Source organism: Rutidosis leptorrhynchoides, chromosome 10 (genome assembly GCF_046630445.1).
Source record: "Rutidosis leptorrhynchoides isolate AG116_Rl617_1_P2 chromosome 10, CSIRO_AGI_Rlap_v1, whole genome shotgun sequence".
NCBI classification, from domain to species: Eukaryota; Viridiplantae; Streptophyta; class Magnoliopsida; order Asterales; family Asteraceae; genus Rutidosis; species Rutidosis leptorrhynchoides.
The window spans coordinates 284,420,287-284,436,888 of NC_092342.1; the positions used below are offsets into that span (position 1 = coordinate 284,420,287).

The window sequence follows — 16,602 nt, forward strand, 5'->3', positions numbered from 1 at the left end:
TTGTTTTGACTCTTAGTGCATTATTTTATGAAATTTGCATCATGATATATGGTATTGTGGATCTATACATATTTGTACTTTGTTTTTCAACTAAGTTATTTTGAAAATAAGTTCGTTTTGAAATAAAATTTGCATGTCATACTATACTCCGTTATTTGTTATATCCGTTCACTGGGCTTTGGCTCAGTCGTATTCTTTGTTTTCCTTCTTATACGACAGGTAATCAAGGGGGCATTGGGAACGAGGGAAGAGTGTAGAGTGGAGTGAACTTAGCACCTTGCCTTAGAGATTTCCTTCAAGATTTAGTAGCTTGTTCTTGGTTTAATAGTACTTTTGAATAAGTTGTCAACTTTGGTTTTGATTATGGTTTGAATTCGAATAAGAATGACGCTCATTTATCTATTAAGTTACCTTTATTTATAAGTATTGGAATTCATAAGATTAGGGTCTTTACAGATGGTATCAGAGCTTAGGTTCTTTACTGTAGAAACTTTAGTCCTAAGTTATGGCCTGTGAGATTTGGGTAGACGTTTGGGTTAGGATTTTCTTTCCACTATAGTATTCTATTTCCACTTTGAATATTCTATTTTATTCTTCGTACTAATCATAACCGTTATATCCTAATCTCGTTCATAGATGGCACCGAAAAGAAAAGGAATGTCTGAGGAAGAAGTAGAAAATAAGATTAGCCAAACTATCATGAATTTGATACCCAACATTGTAGCTCAAGCTATTGACGCGATGCGTAAGAAAGGTGGCGAGACTTTTAAGCATGAAGAAGAGGATGAATATAAGGAAGATAAAACTGTAACGGGAGATGCTATTCATGTTTGGCTAGGATGGTTTCAAAAACAACGTCCTTTGTCATTCAGCACTGCTAGTGCTCCTGTTGAAGCTGAGAAATGGATCACTCACATTGAGAAGATTTACCGAGTGCTTGGTTGTGAAGAGAGATTTTGGGTTCCATTGGCTGTTTATAAACTAGAGGGGGATCCTCAGCGTTGGTGGATCGCTTTGAGACAAGCGAAAGGGGGTATCGAATTTGAGGATTCATTAGATTGGGTTGATTTCAAGGAGTTGTTTTTTCCGTCAATACTTTTCTGAGGCGGAGAAAGAGGCTGTGATTCGAGAGTATGCGAATATTAAGCAAGGGAATGACGAGTCTATTAATGATTTCACTAAGAGGTTTTTGAGGCTTGTGGGTTTGATTGGGGCTGCTGCTAGGTCTTCTGAGGACCAAGCCCGTAAGTACAAATGGGCTGTTCATGGGCGTTACCGCTCTAAAATGATTAATCTGAAATGTTTTGATGTCGCTGAGGCACCCGATTATGCTCGAAATTTGGAGATGGAGCGAGCCGAGTATTTGGCTACTAAAAATGATGATGGTAAGAACAAGAGGGTTAAGATTGCACAACCACTACGATCTGTTCCTGCACCGACTACCAAACAGGGTCAACAATCTGGGAACCAAGGGTATCGTGGTAATAATTGGAATAATAGAGGAAATCAGCTAAGGATTGACAGCGGGAAAAATAAAAATAACCGTGGTCAATTACAAGTGTACCGTCCTCAAGGGCAACAAAAGGGTAACGGAAATGGTGGTGTTACTGCCAATGCACCTTGTGGGACTTGTGGAAAGAACCATCCGGGAAGAGTTTGTTATCGTAGTGCGGGTTCATGTTTTGCTTGTAGAGAGGTTGGTCACTTAGCTAAGGATTGCAAGAATCCTAGACCTGGGTTTGTTCCGAAGGTTCCTCCGCCAGCTCCTGGTGGACGCGTCTTTGCCATGACTGCTGCTCAGGCTGCTGACGCTAAAGGTATATTTCGATCCCTATTCATTTTAAAAATATTTCCTTTGAGTTATTTGTTCTTTCATTCTTGATATTATTAGGTACTATTACTGGTCATGTATTTGTACACCATCGTGCCCTCTTCGTTCTGTTTGATTCTGGCTCTACGCACTTGATTGTGTCTGTTAAGAGCTCGAAATATTTGAAAGTGCCTCCAACTTGGTTGTCTACTCCATTTACAATCTCCACCCCAATGGGTAGTATTGAAATTATAGATCGTGTGTTTCAAAATTGCCGTTTAGAATTCAATGGCTGCATGTTTCCCGCAAATCTCTTTCCTATGACCATGCATGACTTTGACATTATTCTTGGCATGGATTGGTTATCTCGCCATCACGCGAATATCGATTGTTATTCTAATAGGATTTTGTTTGGAAATCATTCTATACCCGATTGTGTCTTTAATGGTGATCTTCCCGTAAAATCTATTAAGGTTATCTCAGCGCTTAAGGCGCAAAAGCTCATTTCACATGGTTGTGTTGGTTATTTAGCTTCGATTCAGAATTTATCTATCGAGAGCCCTTCGCTTGAAAATATCGATGTTGTTCGAGAGTTTCCCGATGTATTTCCTGACGAATTACAGGGTTTGCCTCCAGTTCATGAAGTTAAATTTTTGATTGATTTGATTCTGGGTTCCCAACCGATATCAAAAGCTCCTTATCGTATGGCACCTGATAATGCTAAAAACGAACATATATTTCATAGCATTATTCCTCAAGAAAGACAAGCTTTTAGTTGCAACTGTTCTATTTACAAGTGATATTCGTTTAAATAATAAAAGGTGAAGACAAAAGACAGATTCGACGAATTGAAGACGCAAACGACCAAAAAGCTCAAAAGTACAAAATACAATCAATGAGGTTCCAATTATTGATAAGAAACGTCTCAAAATTACAAGAGTACAAGATTCAAAACGCAAAGTACAAGATATTAAATTGTACGCAAGGACGTTTGAAAATCCGGAACCGGGACCAGAGTCAACTCTCAACGCTCGATGCAACGGACTAAAAATTACAAGTTAACTATGCACATAAATAAAATATAATATTTAAATAATTCTTATAATTATTTATATATTATATTATTATTTATAAACGTCGGCAAGAAAGAAAACAAAGATATGTGACTTCTCCCAGCTGGCCATGCGATCGCATGGCCTGGAGGCACAAAATCATGGCCAGGAGGCACAAAATCCATGCGATCGCATGGCTCTAAAATCCAGCCCAGGTCCTATAAATTCAACGCGTTTTGGCCAAAATATAACCACCTATCTCTCTATCCTACAAACGTAATTTATATATATATTATAATTTTAATTTTAATTTTAATTCTAATAATAAGGGTATGTTAGCGAATGTTGTAAGGGTGTAAGTCGAAATTCTGTCCGTGTAACGCTACGCTATTTTTAATCATTGTAAGTTATGTTCAACCTTTTTACATTAATGTCTCGTAGCTAAGTTATTATTATGCTTATTTAATCCGAAGTAATCATGATGTTGGGCTAAAAATATTAAAATTGGGTAACTGGGCTTTGTACCATAATTGAGGTTTGGACAAAAGAACGACACTTGTGGAAATTAGACTATGGGCTATTAATGGGCTTTATATTTGTTTAACTAATTGATAGTTTGTTAATGTTAATATAAAGATTTACAATTGGGCATCCCTATAAATAACCATATACACTCGATCGGACACGATGGGCGGGATATTTATATGTACGAATAATCATTCATTTAACCGGACACGGGAATGGATTAATAGCCACTAGAATTATTAAAACAGAGGTGAAATTATGTACAAGGACACTTGGCATAATTGATAACAAAGTATTAAAACCTTGGGTTACACTCAGTCGACATCCTGGTGTAATTATTAAACAAAGTATTAAAATCTTGTTACAGTTTAAGTCCCCAATTAGTTGGAATATTTAAACTTCGGGTATAAGGATAATTTGACGAGGACACTCGCACTTTATATTTATGACTGATGGACTGTTATGGACAAAAACCAGACGGACATATTAAATAATCCAGGACAAAGGACAATTAACCCATGGGCATAAAACTAAAATCAACACGTCAAACATCATGATTACGGAAGTTTAAATAAGCATAATTCTTTTATTTCATATTTAATTTCCTTTATTTTATATTTAATTGCACTTCTAATTATCGCATTTTTATTTATTGTTATTGTATTTAATTGAACTTTTAATTATCGTACTTTTTAATTATCGCAAGTTTATTTTATCGCACTTTTATTATTCGCAATTTCATTATCGTTATTTACTTTACGCTTTAAATTAAGTCTTTTATTTATTTAATATTTTACATTTTGTTTTAACTGCAACTAAAGTTTTTAAAATCGACAAACCGGTCATTAAACGGTAAAAACCCCCCTTTATAATAATAATATTACTTATATATATATATTTGTATTTTTATAAAAGTAAACTAATATAGCGTTAAGCTTTGTTTAAAGATTTTCCCTGTGGAACGAACCGGACTTACTAAAAACTACACTACTGTACGATTAGGTACACTGCCTATAAGTGTTGTAGCAAGGTTTAAGTATATCCATCCTATAAATAAAAAAATATCTTGTGTAAAATTGTATCGTATTTAATAGTATTTTATACCCCTTAGCTTTAACATCAAGTATTTTTGGCGCCGCTGCCGGGGAACGCCGAAGCGAAACGCCACACACATAAAAAAAAGATTTTTATTTTTAGTACGCTTTTGAAGAAATACGTTTTAAATATTCGAAAATATAAAAAGAAAAACAAAAATATAAATATTTTTAAGAGTTTGTAAGTTATATAAAAGTTTCTTTATCTTTATTTTATAAAAATATAAGTTTTATTTAATTTATATAAATATATTACATAATTTTATTAAAACAGAAAGAAAAAAAAAGTAATAAACTCTCTGCTCGATCACTGTTGCAGCCCAGAGCCTGGCCCAATTTCGCAAGCCATGCGATCGCATGCAAAATCAACTAACACCTCATGCGATCGCATGAGGTGATTTGACAGGCCTGGTAACCTCAGCCGCCTGTTTAGGGTTTTAATTAATATATAATTATTATTATTATAACCCTAATTAGGGTTTAATTTTTAATTATTAATTTAGTTTTTATTATTAATTTGTATTATTTAGTTTAATTAGTATAATTAAATTATAAAATTAATAGTTTTATAAAATAAATAATATAAAAATAATATTTTTATAAAAATTGTAATTTTTACAAATTTTTATATATTTTTATATTTTGTCCCTTTTTAATAGTTTTAGCGTAATTTTTGTATTTTTCGCTCGTATTTGTTTTTAACTCATAGTTTTTGCCATAGTTATTTTTACTTCTAGATTTTTGGGTTTTGCCGTAAAATCCCTTAAGTGCTTTTTCTTTAGACTAAGATTTAAGTGCTTTAGAATTTTGCGACGCCTTTTTAAGTTTTAGTACCTTTTTAAGATATTGCCATTTGGAATATAGTTTTTCCTATAAGCCTTAATATTTTTAGACGCCTTTTACCTATGTATCAATTATCATTCCAATTAGTAATCTCAATTTGCGATTATAATTTTAAGTTAGTTGTAGTGATAAGGTTGGGTTAGTCAAGTGTTTTTAAGTTTTATAAGTTTCTTTTATTTTTCCGTCGCCTTTTATTTTTCTTTCTTATTTTTCTTTTTCGATCTTTTTCCGACGAACTCTTTTTCTTTCTTATTTCTCGCCATTCTAGTTTTTAGGACATAGATTTTTATTCTACTTCTTATCTAAATTTCTTAAAATTACGAAAATTTATTTTAAGTGGTTAAATTGATAGACATCAAAATTTTCAGGTTCGTAGTAATAGTTGGATTTGTATGTGGACCGGGTTATTGGAGCCAAACAGTCCTCAATTATATTGAGACCAAATGAATCCTGCCCCTCTGCTGCATCTTTTGGCTATTCGAAACGTGGGCAAAATCAGAAAAGTCTATTGATTGGATAACTTATATAATTTTTCTTTCCTTTTTAAAAACTAATAGGATATTCAGTGAATGCACCGAGCAAGACGTTCACCACCTTTTGTACGTTCACCACCTGTAACTAGATCAAGACATTTAGCAAATATTACCGCCGTTGATTTTTCTTTAGAATCTTCATCCAGTCGACCAAGTACTCCAGTTCAAATTTCCGATAATCCATTTTTTGAACCCGACCTCACAATTGAGAATCCGGAGAATATTCAGGGACGATTCGTAGATCCTGAACCACTAAACTTTCCTCCGGAACCACCAATCATTCAAACAGAGATTGTTGAGGAACGAACCATTAAACCAGAATCCTCTAGTGATTCCGATTCAACAAATTCAATTATGGAAGTAAAAGAACCATTAAGTATGGAAGACCGAATGAGAGCTAAACGCACTGGCCAAGGTCACGCAATTACTCATCCAGACATTAATGCGCCAGATTATGAAATCAAAGGACAAATTCTACACATGGTGACTAATCAATGCCAATTTAGTGGTGCGCCAAAGGAAGATCCAAATGAACATCTTCGTACCTTTAATAGGATCTGCACACTATTTAAAATCCGAGAAGTGGAGGATGAACAGATATATCTCATGTTATTTCCCTGGACTTTAAAGGGAGAAGCCAAAGATTGGTTGGAATCGTTACCTGAAGGGGCGATTGATACATGGGACGTTTTAGTTGAAAATTTTCTTAAACAATTTTTTCCTGCATCTAAAGCCGTAAGACTTCAAGGAGAAATTGTTACGTTCACACAGAAGCCAAATGAAACTCTATATGAGGCGTGGACAAGATTTGGAAAGTTATTGAGAGGATGTCCGCAACATGGTTTAGACACCTGTCAAATAGTACAAATATTCTACCAAGGATGCGACATCACTACAAGGAAAGACATAGATATAGCAGCTAGTGGTTCTATTATGAAGAAAACCGAAACTGATGCTTACAAAATTATTGATAACACTGCTTCCCACTCACATAAGTGGCACCAAGAAAAAGATATCGTTAGATCATCTAAAGCAGCTAGAGCCGATTCTAGCCATGACTTAGATTCCATTTCCGCAAAGATAGATGCTGTCGAGAGACGAATGGAAAAGATGACTAAGGATATTCACTCAATACGAATTAGTTGTGAGCAGTGTGGAGGACCACATTTGACAAAAGATTGTCTCAGTATTGAATTATCAATGGAACAAAGAGAGAATATTTCATACATAAACCAAAGGCCTGGAAATAATTATCAGAATAATTATCAACCGCCAAGACCGATTTACAATCAAAACCAGAACTATAACCGAAATATTCCATGCAATAACCAACAAGTTCCTAGCAATCAACAAGTATCCAACAATACTTACAATCAGCAAAGACCTAATTTTCAAAATAAACCACCACAACAAACCGATGATAAAAAGCCGAATTTAGAAGATATGATGACGAAGCTAGTTGAAACTCAAACGCAGTTTTTCACATCTCAAAAACAAACCAATGAACAAAATGCTCAATCATTTAGAAATCAACAAGATTCTATTCAAAATCTGGAACAAGAAGTAAGTAACCTAGCAAGGTTAATAGGTGAAAGAAAACCGAAAAGTTTACCTAGTGATACAAATGCTAATCCCCAAAATGAAACAGCTAAAGCTATTACCACAAGAAGTGGTACAACACTTAAACCACCTGAAATACCTGTAACTTCTGATGAAACTATTCCTACTCCACAAGAACCACAACCTGAACAAGATAAGGAAACAAAACCGGTAGTTGAAAAGGTTAATGAAGATAACACAGTTAAGGATAAACCTTATGTTAAACCATACCAACCACCACTTCCTTACCCGAGTAAAATGAAGAAAGAGAAACTTGAAGCCGAGCAATCCAAATTCTTGGATATGTTTAAACAGATAAATGTAAATCTTCCTTTCATTGATGTGATTTCAGGAATGCCCAGATATACTAAATTCTTGAAAGATCTATCACGAATAGAAAGAAAATGGAAGAACTCTCGGCTGTTACTATGCATGCTAATTGTTCAGCAGTGCTGTTGAATAAGATACCAGGAAAACTATCTGATCCAGGAAGTTTCACAATTCCATGTTTTCTGGGTAGTCTTAGTTCAATCGAAGCATTAGCAGATTTAGGTGCTAGTATAAATTTAATGCCGTATTCACTATACGCTAAACTAGACCTTGGAGAATTGAAACCAACTAGAATAAGTATACAACTAGCCGATCGATCAATAAAATATCCTAGAGGGATAATGGAGAACATGCTAGTTAAAGTTGGTACTTTAATATTTCCAGTAGATTTTGTTGTTCTGGACATGGAAGAAGATTCTCAAGTTCCTCTCATATTAGGAAGACCATTCTTAAACACGGCTAAAGCAATGATAGACGTGTTCGGTAAGAAATTGACCCTAAGTATAGAGGACGAGAGTGTTACCTTTTCAGTTGATAGAGCAATGCAACAACCACAATCTGCAGATGATACATGTTATTATATTCAAACTATAGATTCACATGCAGAATTGTTAGAAGAATTTCCAGAATTACAAGGAACAGGAGAATGTTCTTTAGGAGAAGGTAATGAACCAATTAATGAAGCTGAAATGTTAGCTACACTAATAGCTAATGGATATGAACCAACAACAAAAGAAATTCAAATGGTAAAAGAAGAAGACAGATATCGATATAAATCATCGATAGAAGAACCTCCAAAATTAGAGTTAAAGCCACTTCCAAACCATTTGGAATACGCTTATTTACATGGTGAATCTGAATTACCTATAATAATATCGTCTTCTCTTACTGAAAATGAGAAATTACAACTCATTTCTGTGTTGAAAGTTCATAAACCAGCCATTGCATGGAAGATTCATGATATTAAAGGAATAAGTCCTTCGTATTGCACACATAAAATCCTTATGGAAGAAGGTCATAAAACGTATGTGCAACGCCAACGAAGACTAAATCCTAATATGCAAGATGTAGTTAAGAAAGAGATTATTAAACTGCTAGATGCAGGTTTAATATATCCAATTTTTGATAGTCCATGGGTAAGCCCAGTTCAATGCGTACCTAAGAAGGGTGGCATGACTGTCATTACAAATGAAAAAAATGAGCTTATTCCTACAAGGACTGTAACAGGATGGCGTGTATGTATTGATTATCGAAAATTAAATGACGCCACCAGAAAAAATCACTTTCCCTTACCTTTCATTGATCAAATGTTGGAAAGATTAGCCGAAAATAGTTACTATTGTTTTCTAGATGGATTTTCCGGATATTTTTAAATTCCAATAGCACCCGAAGATCAAGAGAAAACCACATTCACGTGCCCTTATGGTACTTTTGCTTACAAACGCATGCCATTTGGACTTTGCAACGCCCCTGCAACCTTTCAAAGGTGCATGATGGCGATTTTTCACGACAAGATAGAAGAATGCATGGAAGCTTTCATGGATGACTTTTCAGTCTTCGGTGATACATTTGAATCATGTCTAGTTAATCTTGAACGAATGCTGATTAGATGCGAACAGTTAAATCTAGTACTTAATTGGGAGAAATGCCATTTCATGGTTAAAGAAGGCATTGTTCTTGGACATAAAATTTCAAAGGAAGGAATTGAAGTGGATAGAGCTAAAGTAGATGTAATTGCTAAACTTCCACATCCAACCAATGTTAGAGGAGTTAGGAGTTTTCTAGGGCATGCCGGTTTTTACCGACGTTTCATAAAAGATTTTTCTAAAATTGCCACTCCTATGAATAAACTCCTAGAAAAGGATGCTCCATTCATCTTTTCAGATGAATGTATCAAATGTTTTAATATTCTTAAAGAGAAACTCACTAATGCGCCGATCATGATAACACCAAATTGGAATCTACCATTTGAACTAATGTGCGATGCAAGTGATTTTGCAATGCGAGCCGTTTTAGGACAAAGGATTGAAAAACGATTTCAACCTATATATTATGCTAGTAAGACGTTACAAGGAGCACAAACGAACTATACAACTACTGAAAAATAACTCCTTGCTATTGTCTTTGCTTTTGACAAATTTCGATCATATCTCGTTCTAGCAAAAACGGTGGTCTATACCGACCATTCTGCTCTTAGATACCTATTTTCGAAACAAGATGCTAAATCACGATTAATCCGTTGGATCTTACTCTTACAAGAGTTCGATATTGAAATCCGAGATAAAAAAGGAGCATAAAATCTCGCCGCTGATCATCTTTCTCGTCTTGAAAATCCTGAGTTAGAAGTTCTAAATGAATCGGCCATACAAGACAACTTTCCTGATGAATATCTATTGAAGATAGATTATAATGAAATACCATGGTTTGCAGACTATGCAAACTACTTAGTATGTGGATTCCTTGAAAAAGGATTATCGTACCAAAAACGAAAGAAATTCTTCAGTGATATAAAACACTATTTCTGGGAAGATCCACATTTGTTTAAAATTTGTCCAGATGGAATAATACGCCGATGTGTATTCGGAGATGAAGCCAGTAAAATATTAAACCATTGTCACACAGGACCAACAGGAGGGCATTATGGGCCTCAATTAACAGCAAGAAAAGTTTATGAAGCTGGATTCTATTGGCCTACAATTTACAAAGACGCACACCTTCTTTGCAAATCCTGTGATGCTTGTCAAAGGGCCGAAAAAATAAGTCAACATGATGAAATGCCACAAAATGTTATCCAAGTATGTGAAGTATTTGACATTTGAGGTATTGACTTTATGGGTCCATTTCCAAAATCTCATAATAATCTCTATATTCTCGTAGCCATTGATTATGTATCTAAATGGGCGGAAGCACAAGCTCTCCCAACTAATGATGCACGAGTTGTAGTCAACTTTTTAAAACGTCTTTTTGCAAGGTTTGGAACACCGAAAGCTTTAATAAGTGATCGGGGAACTCATTTCTGTAATAATCAACTTGAGAAAGTTCTCAAAAGATATGGAGTAACTCATAAAATCTCCACCGCATATCATCCACAAACAAGTGGACAAGTTGAAAATACCAACCGAGCTTTAAAACGTATTCTAGAGAAAACCGTAGGATCAAATCCGAAGGAATGGTCCATTAAATTGGAGGATGCACTCTGGGCTTTTAGAACAGCCTACAAAACTCCAATTGGAACCACACCTTTTAGACTTGTTTATGGAAAAGCATGTCATCTTTCAGTAAAAATTGAACACAAAGCATTTTGGGCTTTGAAGACATGTAATCTTGATATACATGAAGCTGGACGTCTACGATTAAGTCAACTAAACGAATTAGAAGAGTTAAGACATGAAGCATACGAAAATTCATTAATCTATAAAGAAAAAACGAAGAAATGGCATGATAAAAGAATCAGAAGTTTAAAAGAATTTAAAGAAGGAGACAGAGTTCTTCTTTTCAATTCACGATTCAAGCTATTTCCTGGAAAATTGAAATCAAGATGGTCTGGACCATTCATAGTCAAAAGAGTTTTCCCATACGGAACGATAGAATTAATAAATTCAAATGGGATTGAATTTAAAGTTAATGGTCACAGAGTTAAACACTACATAGATAGTCCGATGGAATTCGACAATGAAGTTAATCACGATTTCGATACCACAGCTAACTAAGTGTGGGGAAAATCAAGTCTTTAAAGGATAATATGTATTTCTGTTAGAGTTAGATTGTCTGTTTTCGTGTAGTTCTCGAAAATGGACCCGAATGGTCTTTCCCTAGCAGACCCTAAAGAACTAGTCTTCTCCCCCCATTCTGAATTTTTATTTTTTTAGGAAATGAAGACTGCCTGTGAACTAAACCATGGTCTAATGCTACACGCTTTGATCACTAAACGTAATAATGACACACTACCGAGTGAAATAGTATCAGTAATCAGAGAAAGATTGGACGGAGTAAGAAAAGAATCCAGATGCGAAGATAATAAGTTACAATTTGGTAAAGGAAAATCAAAATCCGCAGCGAAAAAAAGAGCACGACACCTAGAAAGATGTCACAAATGCGGAAAATGGTCACATGGAGGTAAATGTTCAAATAATCAAACCTATTCAAATACCGAATTTGTTACTTTATGCAAAGACGGACCGTTCATATGTTTAGAAGAAAAAACACTGAATGCTCGAGGTTACGCCTATGTAGCCATGGAAAACCAATTAAACCGACTATCTTATGAATGGGATAGATCATATAACTAAGAATACTATCTCATAGGTAAGTCTGTACAGTTTTTATTTTTTATTTATTTTTATTTTTAACCTTTTGATAATAAACGCTAATTTGTTCGCTATAAAGTATTAAATTGGTATTAAATAAAATTAGGTTTGGCGACCGAAATTATTGATATCATACAAAAATTTATTACATCACTGCGAAATTTAACGTTTATTCTTAAGGTATAAATATCTTTAATCAATCAACCCAAAATATTTCAAAAATTTGTCATGAGTTAAATTAGGTCATGGAACCGAAATTACTTTACCGAAAAGAGGGGCGTATATTTTTAATAATATTTGATTGATTAAAGTGGGATAAAAAGCCAAAAAGATTTTTAGTTTTATTTTTACCATGTTTTTAAAATTAATATATAAATCTTAAATTAATATTGTAAACTTTGTAAAAACAATATATTTAAAATTGTAAATATTTGAAAAATATTATATAAGTTTGGTGTGATTTTATAATATGAATTTTTTAAATTAAGTTTGGTGTGAATTTTTAATTTTTAAAATAAGAATTTTTAATTTTATGCATTTCAAATTTTAAGTTTGGTGTGAATTTTTAATATTAATTTTGAATTTTATGTATTTTTATTTTAAGTTTGGTGTGAATTTAAAAACAAAAATTTACTTTATCTCATTAAGTTAAAAAAATGATTTTTAAAATTCGTCGTAAGTTGAAGACTAGGTCATTGAACCGAAATTGCTTTACCCGAGGGAGGGACGAGAACTTTTATTATCATTATTTTTAATCTTATTGAATTAAAGTATGCTAAAAACATTAAAAAAAAACCCAAAAATCTTTACTTTTAAAAACCGCGCTTTGATTTGACAAATTTTAAAATTTTGTCGAAGGACAGACTAGGACAACGATCCGAAACGCCCTCGCTCCTAAAGAAAAACAAAATTTTTAAAATTTAATTAATTATAAGTTTTATAAAGTATAAACCTTTTAAAAAAAACCTGAAATCACTGTAGCCGGCACCCCATGCGATCGCATGGGGTTTGCACTTGGAACCCATGCGATCGCATGGGGACCAAATGCAGGCCTGATACAAAACAGCCAGCGAGCTGTCTTCCTCACCACAACACACATACATTCACGAAAATACCTCAAATCTTCACCAAATTACATCAATTTTCCACCGTAATTCGTCATTTTTCTTGCTCTAATCATGCCTAGATTCTCATTCTTCAGCAAAATGGTAAAAATTACACCCCTAAACTCTATAAATTCCTAGTTTTTATGATAATTAACAATTTTTTACCTAATGCAATTTTGTTAATTTCTAGTGTAATTAGTGTTAAATTGTTAGTATTTTATGCATGTATAACCTAGATTGATGCTATTTAACATGATTTGAAGCCAAAAACTTCAAAAATTTTAGAAATCTAGGGTTTGTGTTCTTGAGCAATTTGGGGCTTTTTGATATAAACAGGTTATGGCCGATTTTTGTCATGAATTATTGCTAAATTGAGTAGTGTAACATGTTTAGATAGTTAAATGATCCAAACATTGATCCTAAACATAATTTTTGGAGATTAAAGTGGACTTTTTAAGTCCAAAATTCATGAACTTGATTAATTTGATGTAATTGCCATTTGAGACTTGTTTAATTATTAGTAATGACTATTTTGACATGTTATTTGAGTTAAATGCTTATGAACTTTGTATACATTTTCATATGTGCTTATTTGAAAAGTGTAGAATTGTGAAAAATTGTGAAAATGTGTATAAGTTTAATTTTGATTTAACATGTTATAGTGATTGTTTTAAGTTGTTATTTTGCTAACACTAATGCATATTTGGATGCACAAATTTTGTGTTTAATGTATTTTGCAGAAAGCCGATACTGGAGGTTCAGGAGCATCATCATCTATGACGACCAGCACCAGCACCAGAACCAGAACCAGAAATACAACACGAACAAGAACCACAACAAGAACCACAACAACAGCCTGATCAGCACATACCTTATTATGATCCGGTACAGTTTGTTGATGAATTCATAGTATTCCCAATGAGGCCGCCAGTAGAATTCCCAACGATTCCTGAGCACACTCTGCATCCTAATCTGAGATTTGATAGGAGATGGAGAGATTACGAGACATATCAAAGGAACAAATTCAAATTGGTAACAAAAAATGTAGAGGTGCCAAGGGTAATCGATTGGGCCCCTTTGGAAACGGTCCATCTAGCTGACCGTGTTAGACAGTTTTTAGTTCAAAGGTATGGCAGTTCTTCTTTTACAGATTGGGAACGTCTTTTCACCATTCGTAGACCTGTATATAAGGAATGGTGTGTTGAGTTGATGAGTACTGTATCACTTGATACAAATATAGTTAGAATAGATGATAAAAGATTTCTTAGGTTTATCCTTGGTGGTAGGATGTACAGAATGTCCATGCTGGACATGGCCAGGGCCTTACAGATATATACTCCTGGTGAGTTGCTATTACCCGATTGTACAAATTTGATTCATTATGGTGAAAGGGTAGATAGTAACTTTGACGCTGACGCCATTTGGAGGCGTATGTCACATTTTGATGTTTTTACACGAGCAGGAGGACACTCCTATACACATATTGACAGAGCCGAGCTTCGTATTATTCATAGATTTTTGGCTAACTCGATTACACAGAGAGGTCATAATAAAGAAAAAATTACCTTACATGATTTATTCTAAATAAAGTGTATTCGGGATCCTAGAAGCTTTGTCAATATACCTTACTGTGTTGCTTTTTATTTATCTAAAATGGTAGAGGGAATGCAGGACGGGAGTATAATAGGAGGAGGTATTTTTGTTACTCTCATTGGAGAGTATTTAGGTATTGATAGGAACCAAGGGGGTCCATTACAGCTTTGTAGAGAACAGGTTGAGCCCTTAGGATTGAAAGTTTATGTGGGTGCTAAGGTATTGAAAAGTAGACGTAACCAGGCAGTACCCTATGAGGGATCTCATCCTCAGGTAGAGAGAGGCTCAGACGAGGAAATGGAGGAGGCGGAAGACATTAGGGATGTCTTTCGAGATGCTATTCTTGACGTCCACGTTCGTATAGATGAGGAAGCAATGACGAACGCGGCCAGACATAGTATGTATGAGTAGTGGAACTCCGAGCGAGTATACGAGGATTATAGGCGACGCCAACACGATAGCTGGTTAGTTCATCAGCACCAAATCATGAGCCAGCTATCATATCAGGTACCAAATAACTATGTACCTACTCGACCTGCTCATTTTTCGCCACATAGCCCCGATATCCGACCACCCTTTAACCGGTATGACTATAACCAAGCCTATCAAAACACCTATAACCAACAATGGAACCCACCTGACGAGATGAACTGGAACCCATATCCAGACTGATTTAGTTCCATTTGGTTATTTATATGATTTTTATGTTTTTATCTTTTTACTTATTCATGTTTAAACTTATGTTATTGAATATACTTATGTAATCTTTATCATTTTTATTATTATTGTGTACTAATATTTCACATTTAGAATTTGAAAGTCGGATATTAAGTCTCATTTCAAATTGTCATGCATGTTTATATTTGTATGTATGTATATTGTAAATTGTACAAAACATGGTAAAACAGCGCATTTTCAAAGACTGACATTAAGTTCAGCAAAAGCTACTAATTTTGACGACAAGATGACAAATAAATGTGATGTAACAACAGACGAAATGAACAAATGATATGCACCATTTATCATTCAGCAACCAAACGCCAATATGTTTGGAAACTTTGGTAAAATTTAATCATTTTTACGCTAATCACCCTCAATAATTTAAATTGTTACTGATTTCTTGCAAATGAGGGCATTGCAAGATCTTAAGTGTGGGAAGGGGTTAAATTCTTTCGGATTTTTTTAATTTTTATCTTAAACACTTGGTTACCATTAAAAATACTAGTAACGTAGTAGTTGTATTAGAATCTAGTGCTCTCTGATGATAAAGAACAACCCTAGTCTTATATACTGACTACCCAATTCTAGTAAAATTTTTCAAAAATTTTCAATTAAATGAACTCAAAATCATGTTTATACATATTTATGAACGATAAAACTAGGTGTTAACACCGAAATTATTGTTACCTCAGAAAGGACATAAATTGAGAAACAAACCAAAATGTTAAAATTCATTTAAAATGGAATAGAGGACAATAAAAAGGAAAATAAAAGCCAAGTGTGGGAAAAATTACCAAGTTATCTTAAACATATGTCACATATTTCTGTAACAAATAACTGAAAATACTTTTGCTTTGGACTAAACTAAACTATTTTACCCGATGAAAGAAAAGAAGAGATGGATCTACACGGTGAATCAATTCCATCATTAAAAGGAAGTAAAGTCTTCCGAAAAAGAAACGTGCTTCTTGATTTAGGTCATGAAGTTGTCGTCCAGACCAGCTGTAGGTTGACGAAAAATCTAGAAAAGTCATCACTAAAATCAGCAGGAAATCCACGGACCTCAGCATCAAACAGGGTTGCCAAGTGG

The 16,602-nt window shown here is 34.2% G+C and overlaps 1 protein-coding gene across 1 annotated transcript in view; it reads left to right on the plus strand.

Annotated features, from left to right (window-relative positions):
- The first annotated feature begins 636 nt into the window (after window positions 1-636).
- LOC139871102 (uncharacterized) overlaps window positions 637-16,602 on the plus strand; it is a 29,008-nt gene continuing 13,042 nt past the window's right edge. Inside the window, exons 1-3 of the mRNA XM_071858842.1 lie at window positions 637-1,062; window positions 1,106-1,817; window positions 1,892-2,512. Coding sequence (XP_071714943.1) covers window positions 637-1,062; window positions 1,106-1,817; window positions 1,892-2,512 — 1,759 coding nt within the window. The remainder of the gene's footprint in view (window positions 1,063-1,105; window positions 1,818-1,891; window positions 2,513-16,602) is intronic.